The 23,105-nt window shown below is 36.5% G+C and overlaps 1 protein-coding gene across 5 annotated transcripts in view; it reads right to left on the bottom strand.

Annotated features, from left to right (window-relative positions):
• PCDH9 (protocadherin 9) overlaps window positions 1-23,105 on the bottom strand; it is a 697,627-nt gene that overhangs the window by 245,486 nt on the left and 429,036 nt on the right. For 2 of the 5 annotated variants that reach the window (XM_087757443.1, XM_087757445.1), the window contains exon 3: window positions 7,963-8,164. In XM_087757443.1, the coding sequence (XP_087613569.1) occupies window positions 7,963-8,164 (202 nt within the window). Of the gene's footprint in view, window positions 1-6,609; window positions 6,704-7,962; window positions 8,165-23,105 lie in introns of those variants that run through there. The other 3 variants (XM_087757444.1, XM_087757447.1, XM_087757446.1) reach the window with 2 other exon arrangements.

Below are 23,105 nucleotides of genomic sequence, written 5' to 3'. Positions count from 1 at the left end.
AAGTATTACAAAGAAATAACCAATTTATTACAGATCCAAGATGACTTGAGCACTATGTCTAAACTTTGGACATTGAACAACCAGTTTATCAAATAAAAGTTGAAAACTTGATTCAGTCAAAGTAAGTAAGCAAGCATCGGAATACTGTTTCCTCTTTCACTGAAGATCATTAGATTAAGGAATCATTCTGAAACATATGCTGTAGATACAAGCAGAAGATACACACTTTTGTATAAGTTATTGGCTAAGATTTCTGACCTGTATTATGCAGGAGGTTGTACTAGTCAAAATAGTCCCTTGAGCCTCAAATATCTATACACTTCTGGAAGTCAAAGACTTCCTGTTGACAAAGGCCAGTACCGTCTCATAAGACAAGAGCTAGACACTGAAGATAAATGCTTTCAGACTGGGAATACACTATCTGCTTTAACACTGGTGGGTTAACCTTGGCTGGCTGCCAGATGCCAACCAAGCTGCTCTCTCTCTCCCGCTCCTCAGTAAGACAGGGGAAGAAAATAAGATGAAAAAGCTCATGGGTTGAGATAAGGACAAGGGAGATCACTCACCAGTTACTGTCACTGGCAGAACTGACTCAACTTGGGGAACACTAATTTAATTTATTGCCAATTAAAAATTGAGTAACACAAATTAAAAATGTTGAGAAACAAAAACCCCCAAACTAAAACCACCTTCCCCCCACCCCTTCCTTCTTCCCAGGCTTAACTTCACTCCTTCATTCCCTATTCTTCTGACTCCTCCTCCCCCCTGCTCCCTGCCAAGTGGTGCAGAGGGACAGGGAATGGGAGTTGCAGTCAGTTGGTAAGACTTTGTCTCTGCCATTTCTTCCTCATCATACTGTTCCCCTGCTCCAACATGGGGTCCCTTCCAAGGGATACAGTCCTTCACTAACTGCTCCAGCATGGGTCTTTTGCATGGAGTGCAGACCTTCAGGAACAGAGTGCTCCAGCGTGGGTCCACCACGGGCTGCAGCTCCTGCCAGGAGCCTGCTCCTGTGTGGGCTCTTCACAGGTTGCAGCTTCCTTCAGGGCATATCTACCTGCTCTGGTGTGGGGTCCTCCATGGGCTGCAGGGGACACCATGGTCTTCTCCACAGGCTGCAGGGGAGTCTCTTCTCTGGCACTTAGAGCACTCTTTCCCCCTCCTTCTTCACTAATCTTGGTGTCTGCAGGGTTGTTTCTCTCACATTTTTCTTACTCCTCTCTCGCAGCTGCTGTGCAGCTTTGGGCAGCAGTGGGTCTGTTTTGGAGCGGGTGGGAACTGGGTTTGTCTAACATGGGGGCAGCTGCTGGTCTCTTCTCATAGAAGCTCCCCCTGTAGCTCTGCCTCCCCCCCCCCCCCCCCGCCCTTGCCCTTGTAAATCTAATACAAACACCAAGGGAAATAAATCACTGGACTATTTTGAAATACAGGCTTGATTTAAGAAATCTTGTGTGAAATTCTATACACTGTGCTGTGACAGAGGTTTGACTAGATAATGCTAATGCTTTAAAACTTAAAAAATCTATGAATCTCTGCAGTAGGTTTGGGGTTACTGTGATGAGAAGAAAAGCCTTGTGAGAAGATAACTCTTACTGATAGGAGAAAATAACTCTTAGCCATTCCTTAAATCAGTCTTTTGTTTTAGCTTGCACCACTGGCAAAAGCATCTGTGGTTCTAAACTGTCCTAGATATCAGCAGCAATGGCAGTCACAGGCACTAGCTTTCACCTAATATGCAACCTTCCCCTTCCTTTACTCCTCTAACCCTTCTAAATTTTTCTTACAAGTCCGAATAGTCCCCTTCCCCCATCTAGCCTTTTCTGCTCACTGCTGAGGGTCTGCAATTTCTCGTCTTGGATGGCAGCAGCAGTTAGAAAGTTCAGACACATTAGGTGTTCATGTTACAGAAGCGATGAGACAAGTTCCCCTCTTGCTGCCCATCCAATGGCTATATCATCCTGATTTACACTCCAATTAGATTTGGTGTATGGGGGAAAAGAGAGTAGAACATATGTAGTGCAGTGGCTTTTCTAAACCAAGACTATTTTAAAATCTTCACTGTAATGAGGCAGCAAAGAAATGTAAAGAGATAGCAATACCTCTTATGCCTCTCAGATTTTATTTATCTTTTTAAAGAAATAAGTGCACGGGCTAAGATTGAATTCAGACTTCAGACCATTTTATAGCTCTTCAGTAGGCTAATTCACCAACTTGACTCCAGTTTTTCTTACTCCTACTTGCCTGTAGCAAAATGTGACAGTGTTAGATTTTTTGTGAGGTATGAACTTGTGTTTAATGAAATGGAGGAAATGACTCAAAGGCAAATATTCCTATTTTAGTTCACATAGAGTGTCATATTATGAAAACACAAGAATAACTATGGACAGTGATTTATCTAGAGCTAAGCATTAACAGAGTAACATTTCTTCCTATACCTCAGGATGTTCAGCTATGGACTCCAATATTGCCAAATATGACAAAAAACTTTTGCGGCAGCAAAATGAAAGGCAGGATTAAGCAGAGGGTATGCCCGCAAGGTTAAACCATCATCACCTACTGGGTGTAATAATAGTGACACTGTAAAACCAAAGCTCTTTGCATGAAAGGCTTAGCTTCTCCACATGGGACCCTATAATATGACCAAGTGTAATACAAGACAGTCTTGCCATTACTCTGAACTTTAATCATAATTAAACCACTGCCACAGAGATATTCCTACTTATTACTGGAATTATAGTATGATTTAATACCCCTGACATCACTTGACTAAACCACCATAGTATTAGGTTTATCAAAATGTGGGAACTCAGGTATTGATCAGCCACATTTATCCACACAATTTTTAATGTAATGGAAATAAAAAAGCTACCCACAAATAGTATTGTTGGTAAACAGCATTATAACATTACTTCCAAGAACATGGAATTGCTTTGGAATTTGTAATTAATAACTTAGGACATAATAGAAAATTCTACTTAATTTGAATACCTTCAAAACTGTTTTTTGTTGCAATTTTTTCTACTGCTCCCTGTTTTTATAAAGCTATTACTTTGTGTTACGTAACATATATTGATACTACTTATTAATGAGGTGTAGAAATTAGACAAACATTTACTTAGCTTCATAAACATATATCAGAAGACATAAATATTATATTTCTGTCTAGTTTTAAACCATTGGAATTATTGCATAGACTCGTCCACAGTGTATAGCAGGCTTTCTCCCCAAAGCAGTTCTAACACTACACTAAATATATGCTATTCCTCTTTATCTCTTTGAAGAAAAATGAATCACATCCACAGCTTGCAGCTATCAAAATGTGATTTATCAAGCATTTTCATGAAAGTGCATTTTTCCCCTTCTTTACACTAGGAGGCACATTTTTCCTTCATACAGTTCTATCGCACAGCTCTGCCGCATGAAACCCTTAGATACGTTAACAATTCCAATCTAAATTTAAGTCCCCGACAACCTTTACTAAACCACAGTGAAAAAAGAATTCTTTACTAATAAGGCAGGGGATTTTTTTTTATGCCAATGAAAACCATATTTATAGTAATGAAAAATAACATTCTGCACCTGACTGCTGGCAAACAAAAGCAGTTTTCTTTTGAGTGATTACTGAAGAAATAATTCACATTAAAATATATCAGACAGCTGTACACTTTTAATGCAACTGATGATAAAGAATATATTTGTGTTAAAAGTGCACTTCCTGATATGCACATTCAAAACCATTAAAAAGCAGGATTTTTGGTAATAAGAGAGGCTACAAAGTCATACCAGTAAATACAGTTTTACAGTGACCTTTTTTTTTTTAGGTCCTAAAGAAACTTTATGTTTTCTAAATTCTTATCTTATACACTAAAAGGTAAAGAACTTTAATCAGCTGATGGATATTTGGAATTTCTTTCTTTAGTTTTTATAGGAAGTATAATATATACACCCTCCAAATGCAAAAGATGTTCAAAAGAGTTCATTTGGAGAACATGTGAAGTCAGCATTCCACACACCAAAGCACAGTTGAGACTATTCAAAACCATTAGTTTCAAAAAAATTATAGAATCACCTTTTTGGCATGTGCCTTGCTTTGCTTTGTTGTTTTTTTTTTCACAGACTCTCAACACTATAATATTTACAGTCTTCCTCTTTTGTTTGTCATCATGGTGACAAACAGTGTAGCCAGGTAACGTCATGCTGCTTTCCCTTCCTCTTGGCCCATTCTTCTGGCAAAGTTATGGTCAGCAAGGAAACGCTAAGGTTGTTAATTACTGCATTTAAATGCAATAAAATGTCATAACATACACAAGGCTTGCCTTACAAATCAATATTGTATGCAAAATTAAATCATCATAACCGTGATTCTTGAATAATGAGACTTCCTGTAGCAAATTTGAATTACTTGTTGTTATTATCATTTAATAATGCATAACAAAACCACAGTGCTCGTGTCACTCTGTAGCATTATGTTGTTTTTAAACACGGTGAATTGTTGCTCTCTGATGGAAGAATTCTTATAAAGCGTATCAGGGTGCAAATGAGACAAAGGTGAAATATAAGGAAGTTCCAACTGTCAGGTTAACATCATAACCCTCTGACAATCAACAATACTGATCTATTAACAACAAACAGTGAAATGGAAAATATATCTTAGCAAACTGAATGAAACCCTCAAGTTAAAATAAAAAAACTCTGTACAAAGAAGACAGGTTTGAGTGATACAAACCAAACTTGAACTATATGCATCACTATTATAGTTCTTATCAATTTTATTTTTTACTTCATATTTCTGTCTTGTTGCCTTTCCCTCATAACCACAGTGACAGTGTGTGGCTGGCAATGCTAGTGTTTGGTGTCTCTCTTCATTTCAGTTTCCCCCAGTGAGAGAGATTGCTGTTTTAAGATTAACTAGATGAATGTACTCTCACTGTGTATGTTTCTTTCATTAAATCATGTAATTGTAGCTCTTGTGTCTCTATAGAAGCTAATGATTGCAAGAAAATACGACAATAAGGTTTCTCATACCTTTGTGTAATAAATTATCAAGACTTTTAGCTCTTTTTATTTTTCCTATTTCAGGTTTTGAAGACCAGGGCCTGGGTCACTGTTCAAACATAATTAAAAGAGCAACACATTTATATCGAGAAACAATGACTGCATTTTTATTCACACAACTTCACAATGTACAATAACAAACCACACAATTCACTGAGCATTAAAGCCATTAACCAAATTGCTCTCACCATGAGGCAAGGACTTTACTATCAAGATTAACATCATATTCCCATGAGCTGAAGCAAACCTTTACTTAGAATGAACTTTCATAAAAATGCAGTGGGAAAAATCTGTATTTTTTTGTGAGGATTTTATTCTTGGAGATCATTAGAAAATATTCCCATAAGCACTTATCTTTCTCTTCAGTTGAAATATTTAAAATGAAAATAAAATATTGTTCTGCAACATCTATCATCCAAAACTGGCAGCAGTACATGTACATGGTAATATTGCTACTCTCCACTAAGACTTTTTCTGTACTTTATAGCTGTATCTTTTACCTCAGCATGCCCCAAGTATTTTCATAAACAGCAATCCCTTAAACAGGCACTGAAATGAAACTACCTCTACTGTTAAATACATCAACTATTTAACATTTCACTGCAATAGAACAAGAAATTGAGTTTAGAAATGTCAAAGAATACAATGTTGAAATGATAATACATCAGTTATTTTAACCATGAACATATGTAAATACCCACGAAGTAATTTTGCCCAATCACCAGATAGCATTTTTCTCTTCTGAAAATTGCCACAGGATCTTCAATAACCATAAAGTGCTTTAAACTCCATTTCACATCTCATCCAAAAACTTGTGCCTCCAGTAGCAAAATAACTTTTGACACAATGCCTAGGCAATAACCTGATACTGAATAAGATATAAAAGTCAAATCCATTTAATGGGCACTCCCTTCCTACATCGGGTTTTCCTAGGATGATTTCTGTCACAGTAATGACCATATCATTCCTTTCTTAGTTTTTGAGATTTGATGAGATATGGAATGCACTACTTCAATGTCTGTCCTAATTCAGTCTGATAAAAGGTGAAAAACCTATACTTCAACACTTCACTAATCATCAGTACAGCTTGATAGTTACATTTTCATAAATTTGCCATGAATTTAGCATCCCCAAGGCTAAACGGGTGTAACCACAGACATATTAAAACTTTTCACATAGCTTTTAAGAACACTTATTCACTCTGACTAATCTTCTATTAGTCTCTGCATTAGGGATAAATAGATCATCATGATTAATACACTAGGTTTGCACAATGTGCTTGACACAAGATTTCTAAACCCATATTTTTAATAACTTGGTATGAAGTTTACTAAGCACATTTTCCCAAACTCTCCTGGAGGATTTTTATGTCACATTTTGAAGAGGTGTGCAATTCAGAGTCAGTGAAGCCAATGTGACAGTGCCAACACGCAATGCTGCCTTAAAACTCCTCTCTGATCTCGTTAAATGTTTCACACGTCTCATACGTGGTCAGAGAATTAACAGGATAATTCCACCTAAGCTCCTTGCTTGCTTAAGCAGACATACATTCTTGCTCCAGAGTCAATCCATTCATAGTTGCTATTCTTTTATGGTTCTTTGTATTTCAACAGATTTAGGGTTTAAGATCATAGTTCCAACAACATTTCTGTTTTGGTAGAGAAAATAAAATGCAGGTGTCATATCCAGGAAAAAAAAAGGAAAGGAAAAAGGGAAAAAGGAAACCAGAATACAACTCTGAGTCAGTAAAGCATTTCAAATGGTTTCTTCATAGAGTATCACCCAACACACGCTCTCTGTCCTCCCAAAAAAAGTATGAGAAAAATGTTTTGAAGGTCAATATTCCACAGTTCTCATCTACCATGATTTAAATGTCATAATTCAGATCCAGCTCTGCCCAAATGAGAACATGGTGCATCAGATCCCAGGACCACCTTCTCTCCTGGTTTGTATGGGCCTAGTGACAATTATTCATCTATACAAAAGGGAGGAATGCCAGAGGGAGAAACTAATTCTTATTTCTGTACTCCTGGAATGCAAGAGAACTCAAGTTCAATTACCTTCCAAGAGCACAGATAAGACTTTTAACCTTTGTCTCCACATTCTAGACAGAAAACAAGAGGCTTAAGGACATTGTTACTGCTCCCTTCCAGTTTTCAATATGTCCAAGTCTCCACATTCCAATGCCAAAATACTAGGCACAGTATTTGTTAAGACCTTGCTTCATTTTTTAGTACTGACTGCCACAAACACTGCAATAATGTGAATCTATTATAAAGAAGGAAAGAAGAAGAAAGGAAGAAATTCCCAAACCAGACAAACTGCACATACTTAATATTTGTATAAAAATGCATATCTGATGGTTCCAAAAAGCAGAACTTCCAGCCTAACAAAGAAACCCTGTGGTTCTTGCTGTTAGAAGGGGGAGTTGTAGGTGTGTTTGTTATAGAAATTCAGATTCTTTAAATTTTTCAGTGCTTCACTGATTTACTGTTTTCTAGGTTAGTCTAATAGATAGTGCAACCTCCATGTCCTTGCTCTTTAAATGTGTTTTTAGAATGACTTTCCTAAAACAAAGTCCAATGCTAAATAGCAACAGCACTGCAAACATCAAGAAAAGCTTGCTACCTTGCAGGACTTCCTTCTTCCCAGCTGTTCTCACTTACTGTGCAATTTGTCTGGACCTGTTTTTTCTCACTGGATATATTTTTGTTTCTACAGTCAAATTGCATGGGGCACTTCAGGCAAACTACATGATTTCCTACCAAACGTTATGAGCTATCATGACTGAATATTCATGCATGTGCTTAAAAATGTCTCTACCATTGCAGAGCTCAAAGGGATGAAAAAGAAAGTAACTGAGTTACAAAAGCAATTCAGATCAGCAGAGCACTGACAGTGACTCACCCGAGTTGGGGTCGGAATTGCCATCAGCTTCAGTCCTCTTGTCCGGTGAAGCCTGGTCATAGAATTCGTCCTGCGGCTGAACCAGAGGGAGAGGGTGTGAGATCAGGGTTCCACCACCCACCGGCTCGTGGTCTCCCAGACCACTGTCACTGCAGCTTTCCTGGGAGCCATCGGGGAGGTGAAATGTAACACGGCGTTGGGACTACAAAGAAGAGCACAGGACATGCTGATTAGTGCTCTTCTTTTCTGTTCTCCTGACTCTTTTTTTTTTAAAAACTTTTGACATACAAATAGATTCCTGGCAATGCTTATGAGGCAATTGTTATTATCATGTTTGTTTGTTGGTTTTTTTTTTTTGTTTTTGCTTGCTTTTAGAGCAACCCAGGGAAGATGGCAGGCAGGAGAGCCAAATTTCAAAGGTCTGCACATGCTCATCTGTGAAGTAAGCTTCTCATACGAAAGTGATCAGTAGACAGTTACGTATATTTCTCATAATTTTAAAAGCATGATCTATGAAAACTTTCTCTGAGAAGTAGAAACCATTGCAAACTATGTTATGAAAAGCAAATGACATAAGTATATATTTCTGTGGTTAAAACCTGTATTATCAATGTTCATACTGGAAAAAAAAGTCCATCAAGTTAAACAAACCAGTAAAAATGGTTGTCATCTTTGAGGAATAGAAGGATATATAAATACATAACTATAAGGATATTTAAACGATATCAATTATCTAACTAATATGGATATTTAGGATTGATAATATATCTGTGAAATCACAGTGGTCAGCAAAGAATCACAGAATGCAATGATGGAATAAGCAATTATCACTCTGGTAAGAGAAATAAAAATAAACAGCATATCTTTTGTTTGAAACAACACAGTGAATGAGAGACAGAATTACAAATTTTCTTGAACTTCTTAAAAAAAAACCCCACAGTCCTCTCAAAAGAAAAGAAAAAAATCTGCAGTGTACTCTTGGTTTAGTTAACCATTATTGATTTTGAGCCTATCTCATCTGGAGAAATAACCCAACTTTGTGAATTGTGTCCACCGAATGATACAGTGATTCCCCATGAGCTCCAGAGCCGATAGCACTGCTGTGAATTGTTTAGCAACCGCGACTGTGGGATTCATGAAAGGAATATTACAGGTCTTCATGGATCAAAATACTGCATCTTTGAAGCATCAGAAACAACTAGTTCAAGAGCATCTCAAGAGAGTGGTTAAATTAAGTTAAGCACATCTTCCCCCAAAAATGACTTTCAGCAGCTGGGAGCCTGAGTGATCTGGTTAGCTAGACTGGTTTAGATTAAAGAAGAGATTCACAAAGTTTGCCTTAAGCTTAATAACTGTTTAGTTTAGTGGTTTCTTTCTTATTAATATTAGCCATCTGAAAGTTATGGGTTATATCTAAGCTAATCATTCAAGATTTCTACAAAGTCAGTAGAGAAAGGAACATCAGGAAGATACAACAACAGGTATCTTCCACTAGTTACCAATTTTTAAGTAGTTAAAATCAGGTGTCCTGTATCCATCCCAAATCCAAGTAAGTTTTCTGGAAGTTAATGGAAAAAGCATCAGGCCCTGACTCTCCTTTTTTTGCTCTGACTCTCTCTTTTTCACACTTTTTTTTTTTTTTTTTAATGAGGAAAACCTCAAGTTAATAGTACTAACTGTATGTTTGCTTATTAAAAACTATTTGTTAATGGTAATTGCTACCATTTTACATGATGATCAATATCCTCTACCAGGTTTCTTTTTATTCATCTCCCTTGGGCGGACATAGATAGTTGATTAAGCCAATTTTGGATTACTGTGTAATTCAGTATAGAAATAAATGTATTACTATTTGCTCTTGGCTGTGATTTTTTAATTAGCATTTTGCTTTTAAGTTCCTTTTCTAGCTTTAGGATTAGAATCCAGCTGTAGCAAAACCAAATAGATCCTCTGAGTCATCATTGGGCTGTATTCGTTTACATCAACAGACGACCTAACTCCATATATTATCACTAAGCAAACTTTTACCTCACACTTTGTTACTTTTTCTTACAATGCTTTCATTCTGGAATTGCCACCCTGAACAACATATTTGAAATTGCTAGCAGGCTCTTTCCCTTCAATCTGAACAAAATAGGAATATAGCTAACTACACAGCTTAAAATCTTCTCTTCCTACATTTATTTTCAGTAACCCAAATTTAGAAATCTGTTTTTCCAAAGTAAGAATTTATGCCACTAGTAAAATCAGTAAGAGGCACAGGAAAAAGAGATTAATTTCATTTTTTTTAAACTAAAAGACTCTATGAGAAAAGATGAATGACTGAGAAAATAAATCCTTAAAGTAAGGGAGGAGATGAAAATTTCAATTTAAAATTCTCAAAAATATTTAAACCCCTGTAATTAACCACCCAAATAAACATAAAAATACGTAATTACAAAAATGTCCAGTTTCATGAGTTATGTAGTAAAAATACTGATCTTGGGTAACAAAAGCTCCTCATACTAGCCAAAATCTGCTCTAACTCTATACTGACAGGCAACCAGTCAGCCAGTAAAATGGCACAGGCCTACCACTAATACTGGTAACTTCTTAGCTGATAGTGCTATAAATTTTTAAATCCATACTTTAAATGATAAGAAAAAAATATATTGGCTTGGCTTTCTGAGCCTCTCACTGAGGACCCTACAAATCATAAAGGATTATAAAAAAAATCTAAAGGTCACGTAAACAATGATCCGGTTCCAGAGATGATGGACAGCATGCAGTCTGTCAAGAAACTTTAGACTAAGCTGTGCCATCCAAACAATGAGGGGAAAATGCCTTCTACAAAGAGAGACTCAAAGTAAACCCTTAAGATTAGGCATATCATATTAATTGCAAGGAAAGACCGTCACTCAGCCTACTAGGCGCTTATGAGGATGTTAAGTGATGTGATATATATGGCCGCCTCCTCCAGCTGCCCTGGTCCAGGACCCTCCTGCCCAGCCGCTGGAGTCCAGCCCAGTGCTTGGGGACCCGGGCTCTCTGCCCAGTCTGAGGGAAGCGTCTGCCACTTTCTCCTGTGCACTAGCAAAGCTGCTGCAGTACCAAGACTGAGCATGTATCCCGGACACACACACACACACAGCGGACACTGCCGGGACCGTGGCTGTGGTTATGCAGACTGCCACAGACAAAGTGCTGCCCCCAGCAGCACCCACATTCAGTACTCACACCAGACACAGGCACAGCCAGCCATGTCCCCTCCTCCTCTTGGGCTGGCAGGGGCAGAAGGTCACTGATGCAGCACACACTCCACGCCCTCCAGGTTCACAAGCACACGCACATTCACAGATCTCCCGAGCACTGGTGTGGCCCCTCTGACTGCCCGGCACTCCTGCCTGGATCCCAGCCCCCCTTACCTGCCCCAGGGGTCCCTGACTGGTCCAGCTGGGTGCTCACTGCAAACATGCAGCACTTATCCTATGGGCACACCACTCTCGTGGGTCCTGCCGAATACCAGCACGGACTCTTCGCCTGTCTGATACCCCTGCCCAGATCTGGGCCCTCCTACTCCCCAGCTGGTCCAGAGAATCCACATGCACACCCCACATACACCCAGTTTGGGGAAGGTACAGACACTTGCCCCCAGCAGCAAGCACCCAGCACACAGTCTGGCCCCCTCACTCATACATTGAATTTCTACTCTCTACAACAGTATCAGGGACTCTTCTTTCAGAATAAAATCCTACAACATGCTCAGATTATGTTTGTATTTATCTATTCCCTCGTGCAACCAAATGCAGATTTGAATTATTTTTACCTAAAGACAGAATCAGGTTATTCTGAGTAATGAGGTTTATAGTTGGTACAACACTGGGACTAATGATAACAAGTAATTACAGTTTTAATTATGCTACAACATATGCAGGATTATATGCAGCATGAGGTAGGGTTATGGTTCAGGTCCACAACACTTGGCCAAAATTCAGATCTAAAATCTGTGACATATTTGATCATAAACCATCATTTGGGGAGGGGGGTGGGGGGTGAAATACGGGTTTTCTTCAGGTCCTGAAAAACATGCAGTCTTTATTTTTAATCAGGAAATATCAAATCATTGTTATGCGAAACCCAAAACTGAAAGGAAAAATTTAGTCCAAACAGTATGATTTTCACCTCTGTCAAAGCAATTTCAATATATAATTCAGAACAATTTGACTCAGCAGGTTTTTGAATCTCAGCTGAGTTTAAAAATGAGGAAAACAGCTTGTATATGTTACATGGAATCATTCTTCTTTTAATTACCTATTGCAGCAGATTCTATAAAGCTCATCCAGGTGAAGCATGACTTCACACCCACCAGAGATATAAAGAAGAATTAATTCTGTATCTTAGATGGCAATAAAGGATAGCAAACTCTGGTGCTGATAAAAGAACAGCTCACGCATAATAGGAACACTTTTTTTTTTTTCGGTTTTAAGACCAGGTGGTCAGCCAGCTGATACTTTTTTTAATCATATTAACAACCAAAATTATATCAAATCAACCACACATGAAACTGTTTTAGCTGCTTCTTTCCTGCTACAACAAAACCAAATACATACCTAGTACTTTCTAATAATTTGTGGAATTACTGGATATAAGTAATAGCTGTGGTACTTGAAAATGCCAATAAAAATATCAACAAGAGCTGTTGGGTGGAGGGGAGGAATGGATGGTAGAGGGCAGGGATATTCCTAATCTTATTGATGAAGCACAGAAAAGTAGAACCTGTGCTTGACATAGCATATTGCATTTTTCTTCATTACAGTATTTTATTTGGAGATATTGAAAACATTTTAAAAATATAATTTAGTTACAGCTTACAATATTCCCTTCCTCATATTCTTCTGTCCTATTTTTCTCACTTCTGTTGTCTTGATATAAGGAATCCAGACAGGACAGGTAACAACAGGCACAAACTGAAACACAAGAGGTTCTGAACATCAGGAAACACTTTTTTACTGGGAGGGTGACTAAGCACTGGCACAAGTGGTCCAGAGAGGTTGTGGAGTCTCCCTCCTTGGAGATATTCAAAAGCCATCTGGACACGGTCCTGGACAATCGGCAAGTGTCCCTGCTTGATCACGAGGGTTGGACTAGATGGCCTCCAGAAGTCCCTTCCAACCTCAACCATTCTGTGATTCTGTGAATTCTAATTGAAAATAATAATAAAAAAAAAATCTAGAAATATCTGGAGCAGTTTCATAATTTTCCAGTGCTGAAAACATAATGTTGTATTGAAGTACTTTATTTCTGACAATCCTAGCTGTGTAAAATGTATTCTGATACCAGAATTTGTAATTTCATTCCATACAAATCTATTACTTTGGAAAGTGGCATAAAGCATTAAAGATACAATCCTGAAATCCTTAAGCAAAAGGATTGGTAAGAACTGTACCTCAGCATGGATTTCTGGAAAAGGTGGGCCAATACCAGTGAGGTTTGGGCACTGCTTGTGAGACTAAGCTTTTTGCTGTTGCCTTATTTTCCCAGAAACCCTCACACACAGGCAGAAAATGGACTGTTAGTAGTGTAAGTTATTTTGTCGACCTGAGTGCTGAAAGTCTGAAGTAGAGGAAAGATAATTCCATGTGATATCGAGTGTTTGAAATGTCCTGTGGCAGATGAGTTACTAGTTGTGTTGGAAAGAAAACTTTAACGTAGGAAGTATAAACACTAGTTTTCAAAACTGTTCAGTGCTTTCCACAGTATACTAGTTTCTAAAATGCATTTTACTTCCAATTATGTGCTTGAATCAAATAGCAAGTTACAGGAATTAGCATTAAGAGGAGCTTTTGCATGGTGAGATTTTTTTATTCTGAAAACTAGACTTTCAAGCTTTGTACAACTACTGTATTGTTTTTGCTAATCAGGGATCTAAGAAATAATTATACTATTGTTCCATTGCTGAATGTCTCACAGGGACAGCTTTGGCTACAGATCCTATCCATTGTTAGAAATCAAGCTATAATTAAAAAAAAAACATTTCTACACTGGGTTGTTGCAAATAGAACCTGCTGAATTTTAAGCAACTGAGCTGGCTTCTGAGTTTACAAATCAGGTGCTTTAAACAAAATGTGCTCTTCTCCACTCAATGTAGTTGTAAGTTAAAAGCCTCGATTTCTGTCCTTGATTTTCCAGACGGGCAGAAGTCACTAGAACATCCGATTCACAGCAAGTCAAATTAAGCTTTACAGAATGGGCCATATGTTTGCATATCAGAATACATATTCAAGCATGACACATCTTCAATTGTCGTTGCAATCTTTTATTTCAGATATGGAGATTTTGCATCAACAAAAATTCTTTCCCTTTCCTTTCTGAACTATTATGCCATACTTTGTGTTAAGATGACAAAGGAATATTATGAAGGAAAAACAAGGACAAAGAAAACATTCTGGGAATATCTTCCTTATGGAAAGATTCTTGATATGGAGGCTTAAAAGAGAAACTTGAAAGAACAATTTCCCTTTATGGAAAATAAACAGAAGAATCTATACATGGCATACTTCACTGAAATTTAAACCCCACTCATGAATAAAGAAGTCAGAGAAGAAACATATTAAAATCAAATGTAAATGGTAGACAAATACTCTAAAAAGCCAATGAAATTATGATGATGAAGAAGATATTGTTTGTGCACAAGTTTAACAAAACGTTGTAAGGGTACAAGAAAATACTATGTTTCATTAGATGTCCTCTATGGAAGATGTCTGTTTGATTAAGTTGGTTCCTCTCAGGATCAAAACAAAGACTCCTGGTTCATGTACTAAAACATGGATATAATTCTTTTATGAGATCAAGCCTGTAAATAGAAGAAGTCAAGTCACAAAAAACAGACTAATAACAGTTTCAGAGGGGAAGAGAAAAGATGTGGTGGACACCACCAAGCTTTAAAATATAGTTTTAACAAACGATAGTTTAAACTCTTCTTTTCTCATAAGATAAACCACATTTTTTTTCTTAAATTCCTACAGTGGAAGCACAAACAGTGCACCTTTTAATGCAGCAAGAGTGTAATCTGGGATAAGGAGATTCTTTTTAAACTAAACCACAGCAGGAAGCTTACCTAAAAATATCTATGTTTGTATTTGCTCCGCAGAAAGAATTAGCAACATCTTTGAATTAACATATGATTGCTGTATTAGTTTGTTTTATAAATAAACAATGGTTTATTATATAATTTTTCAGTTCTGATTGACTTAATGAAAGCCCCCTGAAATCTACAATCTACCTTCTCCTTTCCAAATAGGAAAGATGAATGAAAATATACTTCTGGACTGTGACCTTCTGTTGAAAGTGTGTAGTTGTAGAGAGTCTCACAGGAAGGCGACAATGCGCCTCAAATAAGGCTTTGTATAATTCAGCTCAATGATCACTTATACACACCTTCTTCCTTCATGTTTCACTCAAGCTTACAAAAGAATATGAATCTGAGATAAAATCATTCTACTTTCTTCGTAAAAGCCACCCTTGTTTCTCCCAGATAATCTTGGATCAACTCTGCGTTATGTACAAATTGTGCAGTAGACCCCTGCAATTTGCTAAGAGAAATAGGGTTATTTTTTTCTTGGCTGCATCTAAACTAAACTCGCTCATGCAGTCTCCATGGCAGTCCTTATTCAAGGATCCTACTTGCATCACAGGATAACCCATTCTCCATGCTGATCTTGACATCTTACCCACAGAACCAACATAATGGAGACAGATAAAGTTTCCATCAGTCTCTCAGGCTAAACTAAGAACAAAAAAAGAAAAAGCAATTCATACTGCATTTTCATACTACGTCTTCGTACCATGCTACCTGTATAAATAGCTGGAGTGGTTAGGTATTTACTTGTTTTTAACCCCTAAGGTAACAATGTTGGTATTGATTTCAAAACGTAAATTGTTGTTATACCAGACAATCATTTGATTTCTTCTGCTGAATTTTGCACTACTAAAATTTCACAGAAATCAGTAAATTACGCTGTAATATATTAAAAGGAAGCATAAATATAATCACCTATTATATCTCTCTTGTTACTTAGGCTTCAGAGAGCTGGTCTTTTCTTCAGGGTGAAAATATTATCAATCACAGTCTGCCCACTGACTGGGAAGGAAATGACTGCTTGATAGTCCCAAGCACATTTAAACATGGGGAACAAAGAGCCTCTCTGGTTGGGAGTGATTTTGGTTTTGCAGAGACAATGAATGAAGAAAGACCTGCAGTCAAATCCTATGGTTTCAGTCACCTGTTGAGGTAATATCACTTTCCTCCTTTTTTTATGTAGGGACAATCCTTCATGTTATTTCATGAAACTATAGTGTCTGTGCCATAAATTCTTCCTGGGTTTTGTTGGATTGTTTGTTTTTTTTTTAAATTGGACACTCTAAAGACTGACAAACCTTTGACTAAAGACACTAAACACAGGACTTACACATTTTAAGTCTTGTCTTCTTAATATCCACTTAAAAGGCAAATATTCCTTTTCCTAATAAGCATTGTTATCTATCTACGATCATCTTGACTGCCAGGTAAATTTGACCAACCAGGAAAGCTGACTCTTACAATTTAATCTAGTCTAAATCAGAGTATTACCTTGTTCAACTTGGGAGTCTGGTAAAATACTAATAAATTTTCAACATTTTAAGTCTTAGCCCCTGTCCTTTTGAATTAATTGTCTGAGACTCAAGAAATCAATTCTAAGCCTACAATTATGCAAATTAATATCTCAGATGCATGGAAAGGCAAGTGGGGGGAAGAGATGGAAACTGCTGTACACAATAAAACATAAAAGAAAATAGCCAGGTATGCTACCAGTAGACAACTAAGCTAATGTTCAGAAATATTATTCATCCAAATGGCTCGGCATTAGTAAACCATAGTTTGCTATATTTGTTACATGTTTCGTACCAGAAACTCTATGGAAAATCAGCCAAGACAGGATTAATTAAAAATGTAATAATTTTGTAGATACCTATTAAAAATCATTGTTGTATCTAGGATAGTTTTCTAAACACATTTGTAGTTAATGGAGAAAGAGTGAACATTTGTGCCATCCTAAAAAAAAAATATGATTGTAAAATAACAGTAAAATGCTTTTTTTGATATGTCTGTACTCAATCATTGACTATAGATGACTAGGTAAACTTAGTACGTGTTTTAGAAGGCTTAAGGCAGATTAATTCCTTTGACAACTCTGCTGTTACACACCTTGACAGTAGAGAGACAAGAAATTCAAAATTTTCAAATTTCAATGCCCAAAGTTAACCTACCAGTAAAAAAAGGTAGATCTTGCATTATGTTCATAACTATTTAGACACCCAACTTTAGATATTCATCACTTGAAATTTTAGCTGCCATTAAGTATTTAGGATACAAGAACCTGATGAAACAGATCTCTCTGACAAAAAGATACTGCACTGACTGTGAATTGCATTACCCATTGCTCTGGCAAGTTTTATAAGAAGAGCTTATTTGTATTACAGCATGCAAAGAAACTCACATATAAAGAATTTAGTTGTAATAGAATTATATTTTACGTGATCTTTAGTAATTTAAAGACTTCAGTGATGTTCAATATATTTATACGTTTATTTTGATTTTGGTGATGAGTTCCTCCTAGCAAGACAGATAATGCACATTACAAGTGCACTCAATTGAAGAAGCATTGCAGAAGCACTGTACCAATTATAACGATAACCAGCATAACTTCTCTACACTCTCAGAAGTTTTACATTAGTAAAAACATGTGTTGATCAATAATGCATATGAACTACTAAAATGTAGAAACAGATGTTGCTGAAATTTTACAAGTTTAATTATAATAATAAATTTACCCTGATTTACATTCTGTGAAACTCATCTGGTTTCGGTAATGTGAACAGGGTAATAAAGTTTCTGGGACTTTATTTTAACTATAAATTACATTTTTAAATGTGAGAAAAAACAATTGAGAATATTTCCCATTGGAGGAACATATATTATCTGGAGGCTGCTTATAAAAAGAACCTTATTATTGTCTTATATGAATGACATAAAATAATAAAAATATTGACTGCTATATTTGCAATTATATTTATACTCTTAACATAAATTATGTTTATAGTATTTAATTAGTTACAGAAGTATTCGATCAACTAAGTTTTATTAATTGAATTGAGTAAACTGATACATGTGGTATCATGTCAATAATAATTCTTGCTACTACATCTTATTATTGAAGCTGATAATTACTGTGTTGTAGAAGTGCTGTGTATTTATGCTTTCATCACAGTCAGTCACTACAGCAGATATGCAGAGTTATGCAGTACCAGGAAGCAGGAAACTTTCCAGGGATCTTCAGGAAAAAGAAAGATGTGATAAAAACCCTTTTAGTATTCTGTTCCATTAGCATTCTTTAGTACAGCGTATAACCTTGGAAATCAAGTAGGCCATGGCTCTTGTATAAAGGTAGCAATCTTTTGTCTGGGGCGACACAGCCCTCACTCTATAACTAACCTCAGGATCTGAATACTTCATTTTTAATTGTGGATATAAGAGAAAGAGAAACTTCAAAATCCACAGACTTAGTGGCAAATGACCAGTTGTCCGCTAGGAAGTTGTGTATCATAGGGCTTTAAAAGTAGTCAGATTAACACTGTTTTAAAACAAAAATGAAAAAGAAAAAAAAAGAAAGTTTGAAGTCCTTTAAACCATCACACTAAAACAACCAGTACGCATAGTGGCATCATGATGTTAGTCTTCACTTTTATTTATGTGAGTTTGAGGAAATGCAATTAAGAAGATCATATTTCTCCTCAATAAAGCAAGGATTTATATAGGCAGAAAAAACCTGAATTCTCATAAAGATTCTAAGGATATCCTGTATTAGCATGGGAGCGGGAGGAGGGCAAGGAAGGAGGCTCTCAATTTAGGGATGCTGTGGGGGGAATAGTACATTAGAACATTGCCTCCTGAACTAGTACTAGCATGTGTAACGGTATGTCACTGACAGCCTACTGGGTTACAATTAATTCTGAATCATCAGTCATGTCTTCTTTCTGCAAGTACAGAAAGCAGAAACAGCAGCAGCATTGCCCTTTGAGGATAAGACCTTTTACATGCTATGATTCTAGAAAGCAGCTGTACATCTATTAACACAATGGACACTTTAGGTGTCACATTAGATAAATGGATCCACATTGGAAAAGCTGAAAGTAGACATGATTGTCAAGGATAATATGGTTAAGCTGGGCATCCTGGGAAAGATGTAATTTCTATAATATTTTGATTTTGAAACTAATATTATTATCCCAATCGATTGCACACTCTATAAGTTAATTAAAACACCCCTGTTAAAACATATCTGCATCTCTACCAGAAAAGTAACTAGACAATAATATATTTGCACCATAAAAAACCCTATGTTTTGTTACTTGGGACAGGATGTCCTTAAGAATTGCTTTCCTAAGAGCAGATTTCTAAATTTTATTTTACTTTTTCTTGTATTGAACTCCCAAATCTTTGGAGCTTTCATTTTGCATATGCAAACACATGCTACAGAAGAAAAACAAACAAACCCATAGATTTTCACTTAGGATTCTTCAGAGAACAATACATATTACAACAAATACTTACTACAAATTCTTCTTCCACCACATATAACACATATGTACATCTGCCTGGTAATATCTTAGCATGCCAAAGTTTGGAAAACTAAATCCATAGAGAATGTTAGGACTTTCAGTGGTTGAATGTTTTTTTTTGTTTTGTTAATGGGTCTTTCATTCCTGTGCCATGTTGACTACTGGGGCAAATCTCTGATACATGAAATTATATTCCCAAATATGGCCCAAAATGAAGAGTAAGCACATTAAGGTGTTTCCTCACAGAGATTTCTAGAAAAAATATAAAATATGCTTCAGCAGCTTAGCCAGTAAGAAAGGTAAAACCTCATTTATTAATAAACAAGATTAAAAACAAAAGAGCCTTTTTGCATGGAAATCAGCTACACAGAGAAGACAGTGGTACTATTGTACTATCAAACCAGCAGATATGCTCACAGGTATCTTACTGTGAGAGTAACTAGTTAGAAATGTATTTTCTGCTGGCCTCACACAGAAGTCAAATGAGAGCTGACAAGAAACACTATTATTATTAGACTTCATCCAATTTTCAGTATTTTCCACAAATTACATATGGCATGCTCTTGACACATTAAAAGTTACAGGGAAAACAAGAACTCTGACTACCTGGATAGTTTTAGAAAATGCTGCCAATGCCATGGGTCCCCTTGGAATAGGCTGAAAGATAAGTTTGATAGTCCATGTGCGTATTCTGGTGTTGATGATTTAACCTAATTTGTGCCAGCTGAGTTTAATGTTAGTAAAGTAAACTCACACTGGTGAATTTCTTTCTTTCAGTAGTCTAAAAGAATAACTTTGCAGAAGTCTTTGAAGGTACATCAACTGATGCTAATAATCATCTACTTCTGCTTAGCTTCTACTAGAAATAGATTCACTGAGTGCACTGAGTGACATATTCAAAACTACAGACCTTCATATGGTCTTGGCCTGTGACTTCTCCAACATTATCTGTCTACAAAACTGGAGAAAGCAGGACATTGGACAGTTACTTTGGACATAAACCATTTAGTGATTGGTGCATACTAAATTTACATACTAGAAAGTTTCTCATTTCACAGAATTTGTTGGATGCCATCACCTTTGATCCCAGTGTTTAAAACCGATGGACTTATTTGTGCACTTTCCACCTAGAGCACATGACCATGTCTATTAATACGGATAGCCAAAGACTGCTGACTTTTGAGCTCAACATTTACTAACATTTCAAGGGTAATTTATATGTATTTCGCAAATGCTAGCTTTTCATTAGCCAAACTGACAAGCACAAACCTTCTGTTTCACATTTTATTTTATGCAACAATATTAATTTAAATAAAAGCATGAAAAACACAGATGCACAAAGGAATGAAATTGCACTTCACAAAAATATTGTAAAGGTATATGCATGTGCCCTGTGTGTCTTTGTTTTCCAGGGAATATTAAAAAAATAAGTCCAAAGAGGTTGTATCTAAACCTAAACCAATGGTTTACGAGTATTGCTGTTATGTCACGATACGTTCTATGTTACATTACTAGCCATCTACAGAACGGGCAGGACATATTTCTGAGTAAGAATTCAGCACTGGAACAATTATTAAATAAATTGTATCTATTCATGGGTAAATTGAACTGAGTTGCATTATCATTTTAATATCAATTTCTCACATAGTAGTAGATCAGGATCCTTTCTGATATGTACTACTATGACAGATGGAAGAAAATGCATGGTAGTACTTCAAGTTTTAAGGTGTTATCAGACTATAGAATACATCACAGAGCTCAGTGCCTGTGGAAGCCACCTTATCTTAGTCTTCACAGGTTGACAAGGCATGTAAAGAATGCATCCAAACCCCCTGATTTGATCTTTATTGTTGACAGATCACAGATATGGAAGTCTGAGATATTTCCACAGGAACTGCAAGTAGGTTGATAACTAGTCAAAAATGGCAGATAACTACACCTACTTCAGCAAGAATCTGAAAATGGAAGCTTTTTTTTTAGAGAGAATGAGCAAAGGAAGATGTCATTATTACATTACAGTTACTAGTAATATAAAAAAACAGTGAAAATAGCAGGCAAAACAACTTCAAGACTGAGAAAATTCTCTGAAATGGAGTCTTTAATACTTGTTCACAGAATTTTGAATTTCATTTCTAGAAAGAAATAAACATGGGCTTAACCTAGAACTCAGTAAAGTCACTGGAAAGTTTCTTGCTGATGTCAACAGGATTAGGATTGGTCCAACAGCCATGGACCCTTCATGAGCCCTAAAGCTAATAAAATCCCAAGTTTTTCTTGTCATCTAGCAGCCAATGTTTGGAATGTTTTTGACTTTACCAACCTTTTAATCTAAATTATGTTACTCACAGATATTATCTTTTGTACTGAAGACACTCATCATACATAATCTACTTTTTTGCCTTGTAGCGTTGGATTTTCTTTTCCAGTGTGTGCTAATAAGTGCTCTTTGGATATAAAAATTTAAATCTGATTATGGCATCTTAAACAAGCTTTAAATGTATTAAATAATCACTTAGGTTTGACATTAAGTGTTTTGTGTGTCAATGTTTTGTGTGTATGTGCAGATTCCTGTTCTTGAACTTCTTAGAATCAATTGAATATATATTCTTTTAATAGCTTATCTCTCTAGTTTCTAAATAGAGATCAAATTCTTATTTGTAATTAATGAACTATATGTGAAGCATGCCCTCAACTTATGAATTACACAACGGTCAAAAATACCTAGTCAAAAATTATGCTGCAGTCAAAGCGAGATCGACATTTCAGTATGAAATGACAGGCACATTTCATTAAAGGTCAAATTCTGCAGTTATTCTTCAGAAGGTACTGGAGGCCTTGCACTGCAGTAAGGATTGCTGATTTCACCGACAGGTAATTATTCCATTAATACATCCATTATGCAAAGACAGAACAGCCAAACTACTAAAGTGTCAAGCATGCATCACATTTGGCCAGACCAGTCCTCATGTATACGCAAGTTATAGAACAGCCATAGAAGTCCCACTCAGCACAGATGTATTCCCGTTGCTCCTTAAAACAGTGCACACATTGCACCGAGGCAGAGTGACAACAGCTGTAACAATGTACTGGAGAAAAACAGCAGGTAGGCTAGTTAGATCAGTGGTTTTGGTATCAGGCATTTCTCTGGCAGATATGCTGAAATTGGGGAAAAAAAACAGGTAAGACTACTTTTGGATAAGTGCTTATCACAAAATTATCTTTTTCCATGGGAATAGTCATAGATAATATTTATTGTAACTGGTTTTATTGAAAGAAACACAATCAAAATGATTAAATAATTCATTCTGCATCTAATGCAAACAAGAGCCCAAAACATGTATATATAACAGATTAGAGAAATGCCTTGTGTGCACTTTGAAAAAGACCAGAGGGTATAGGCTTGGTCTGTAGAGGCAAGGTTATTTATCATTATTTCTTGGGAAAACGCACAGTTCAAAATCTCTAGAACTGAAACTAGAAGCCCTCTGGATAATGTATTTTGAGTA

Source organism: Nipponia nippon, unplaced genomic scaffold (assembly GCF_047370975.1).
Source record: "Nipponia nippon isolate SJK-2023a ecotype South Korea unplaced genomic scaffold, ASM4737097v1 scaffold_2, whole genome shotgun sequence".
In the NCBI taxonomy this organism is placed as follows: domain Eukaryota; kingdom Metazoa; phylum Chordata; class Aves; order Pelecaniformes; family Threskiornithidae; genus Nipponia; species Nipponia nippon.
The sequence above is the reverse complement of the archived record's forward strand: the minus strand, read 5'-3'. Positions and strand labels throughout refer to the sequence as shown.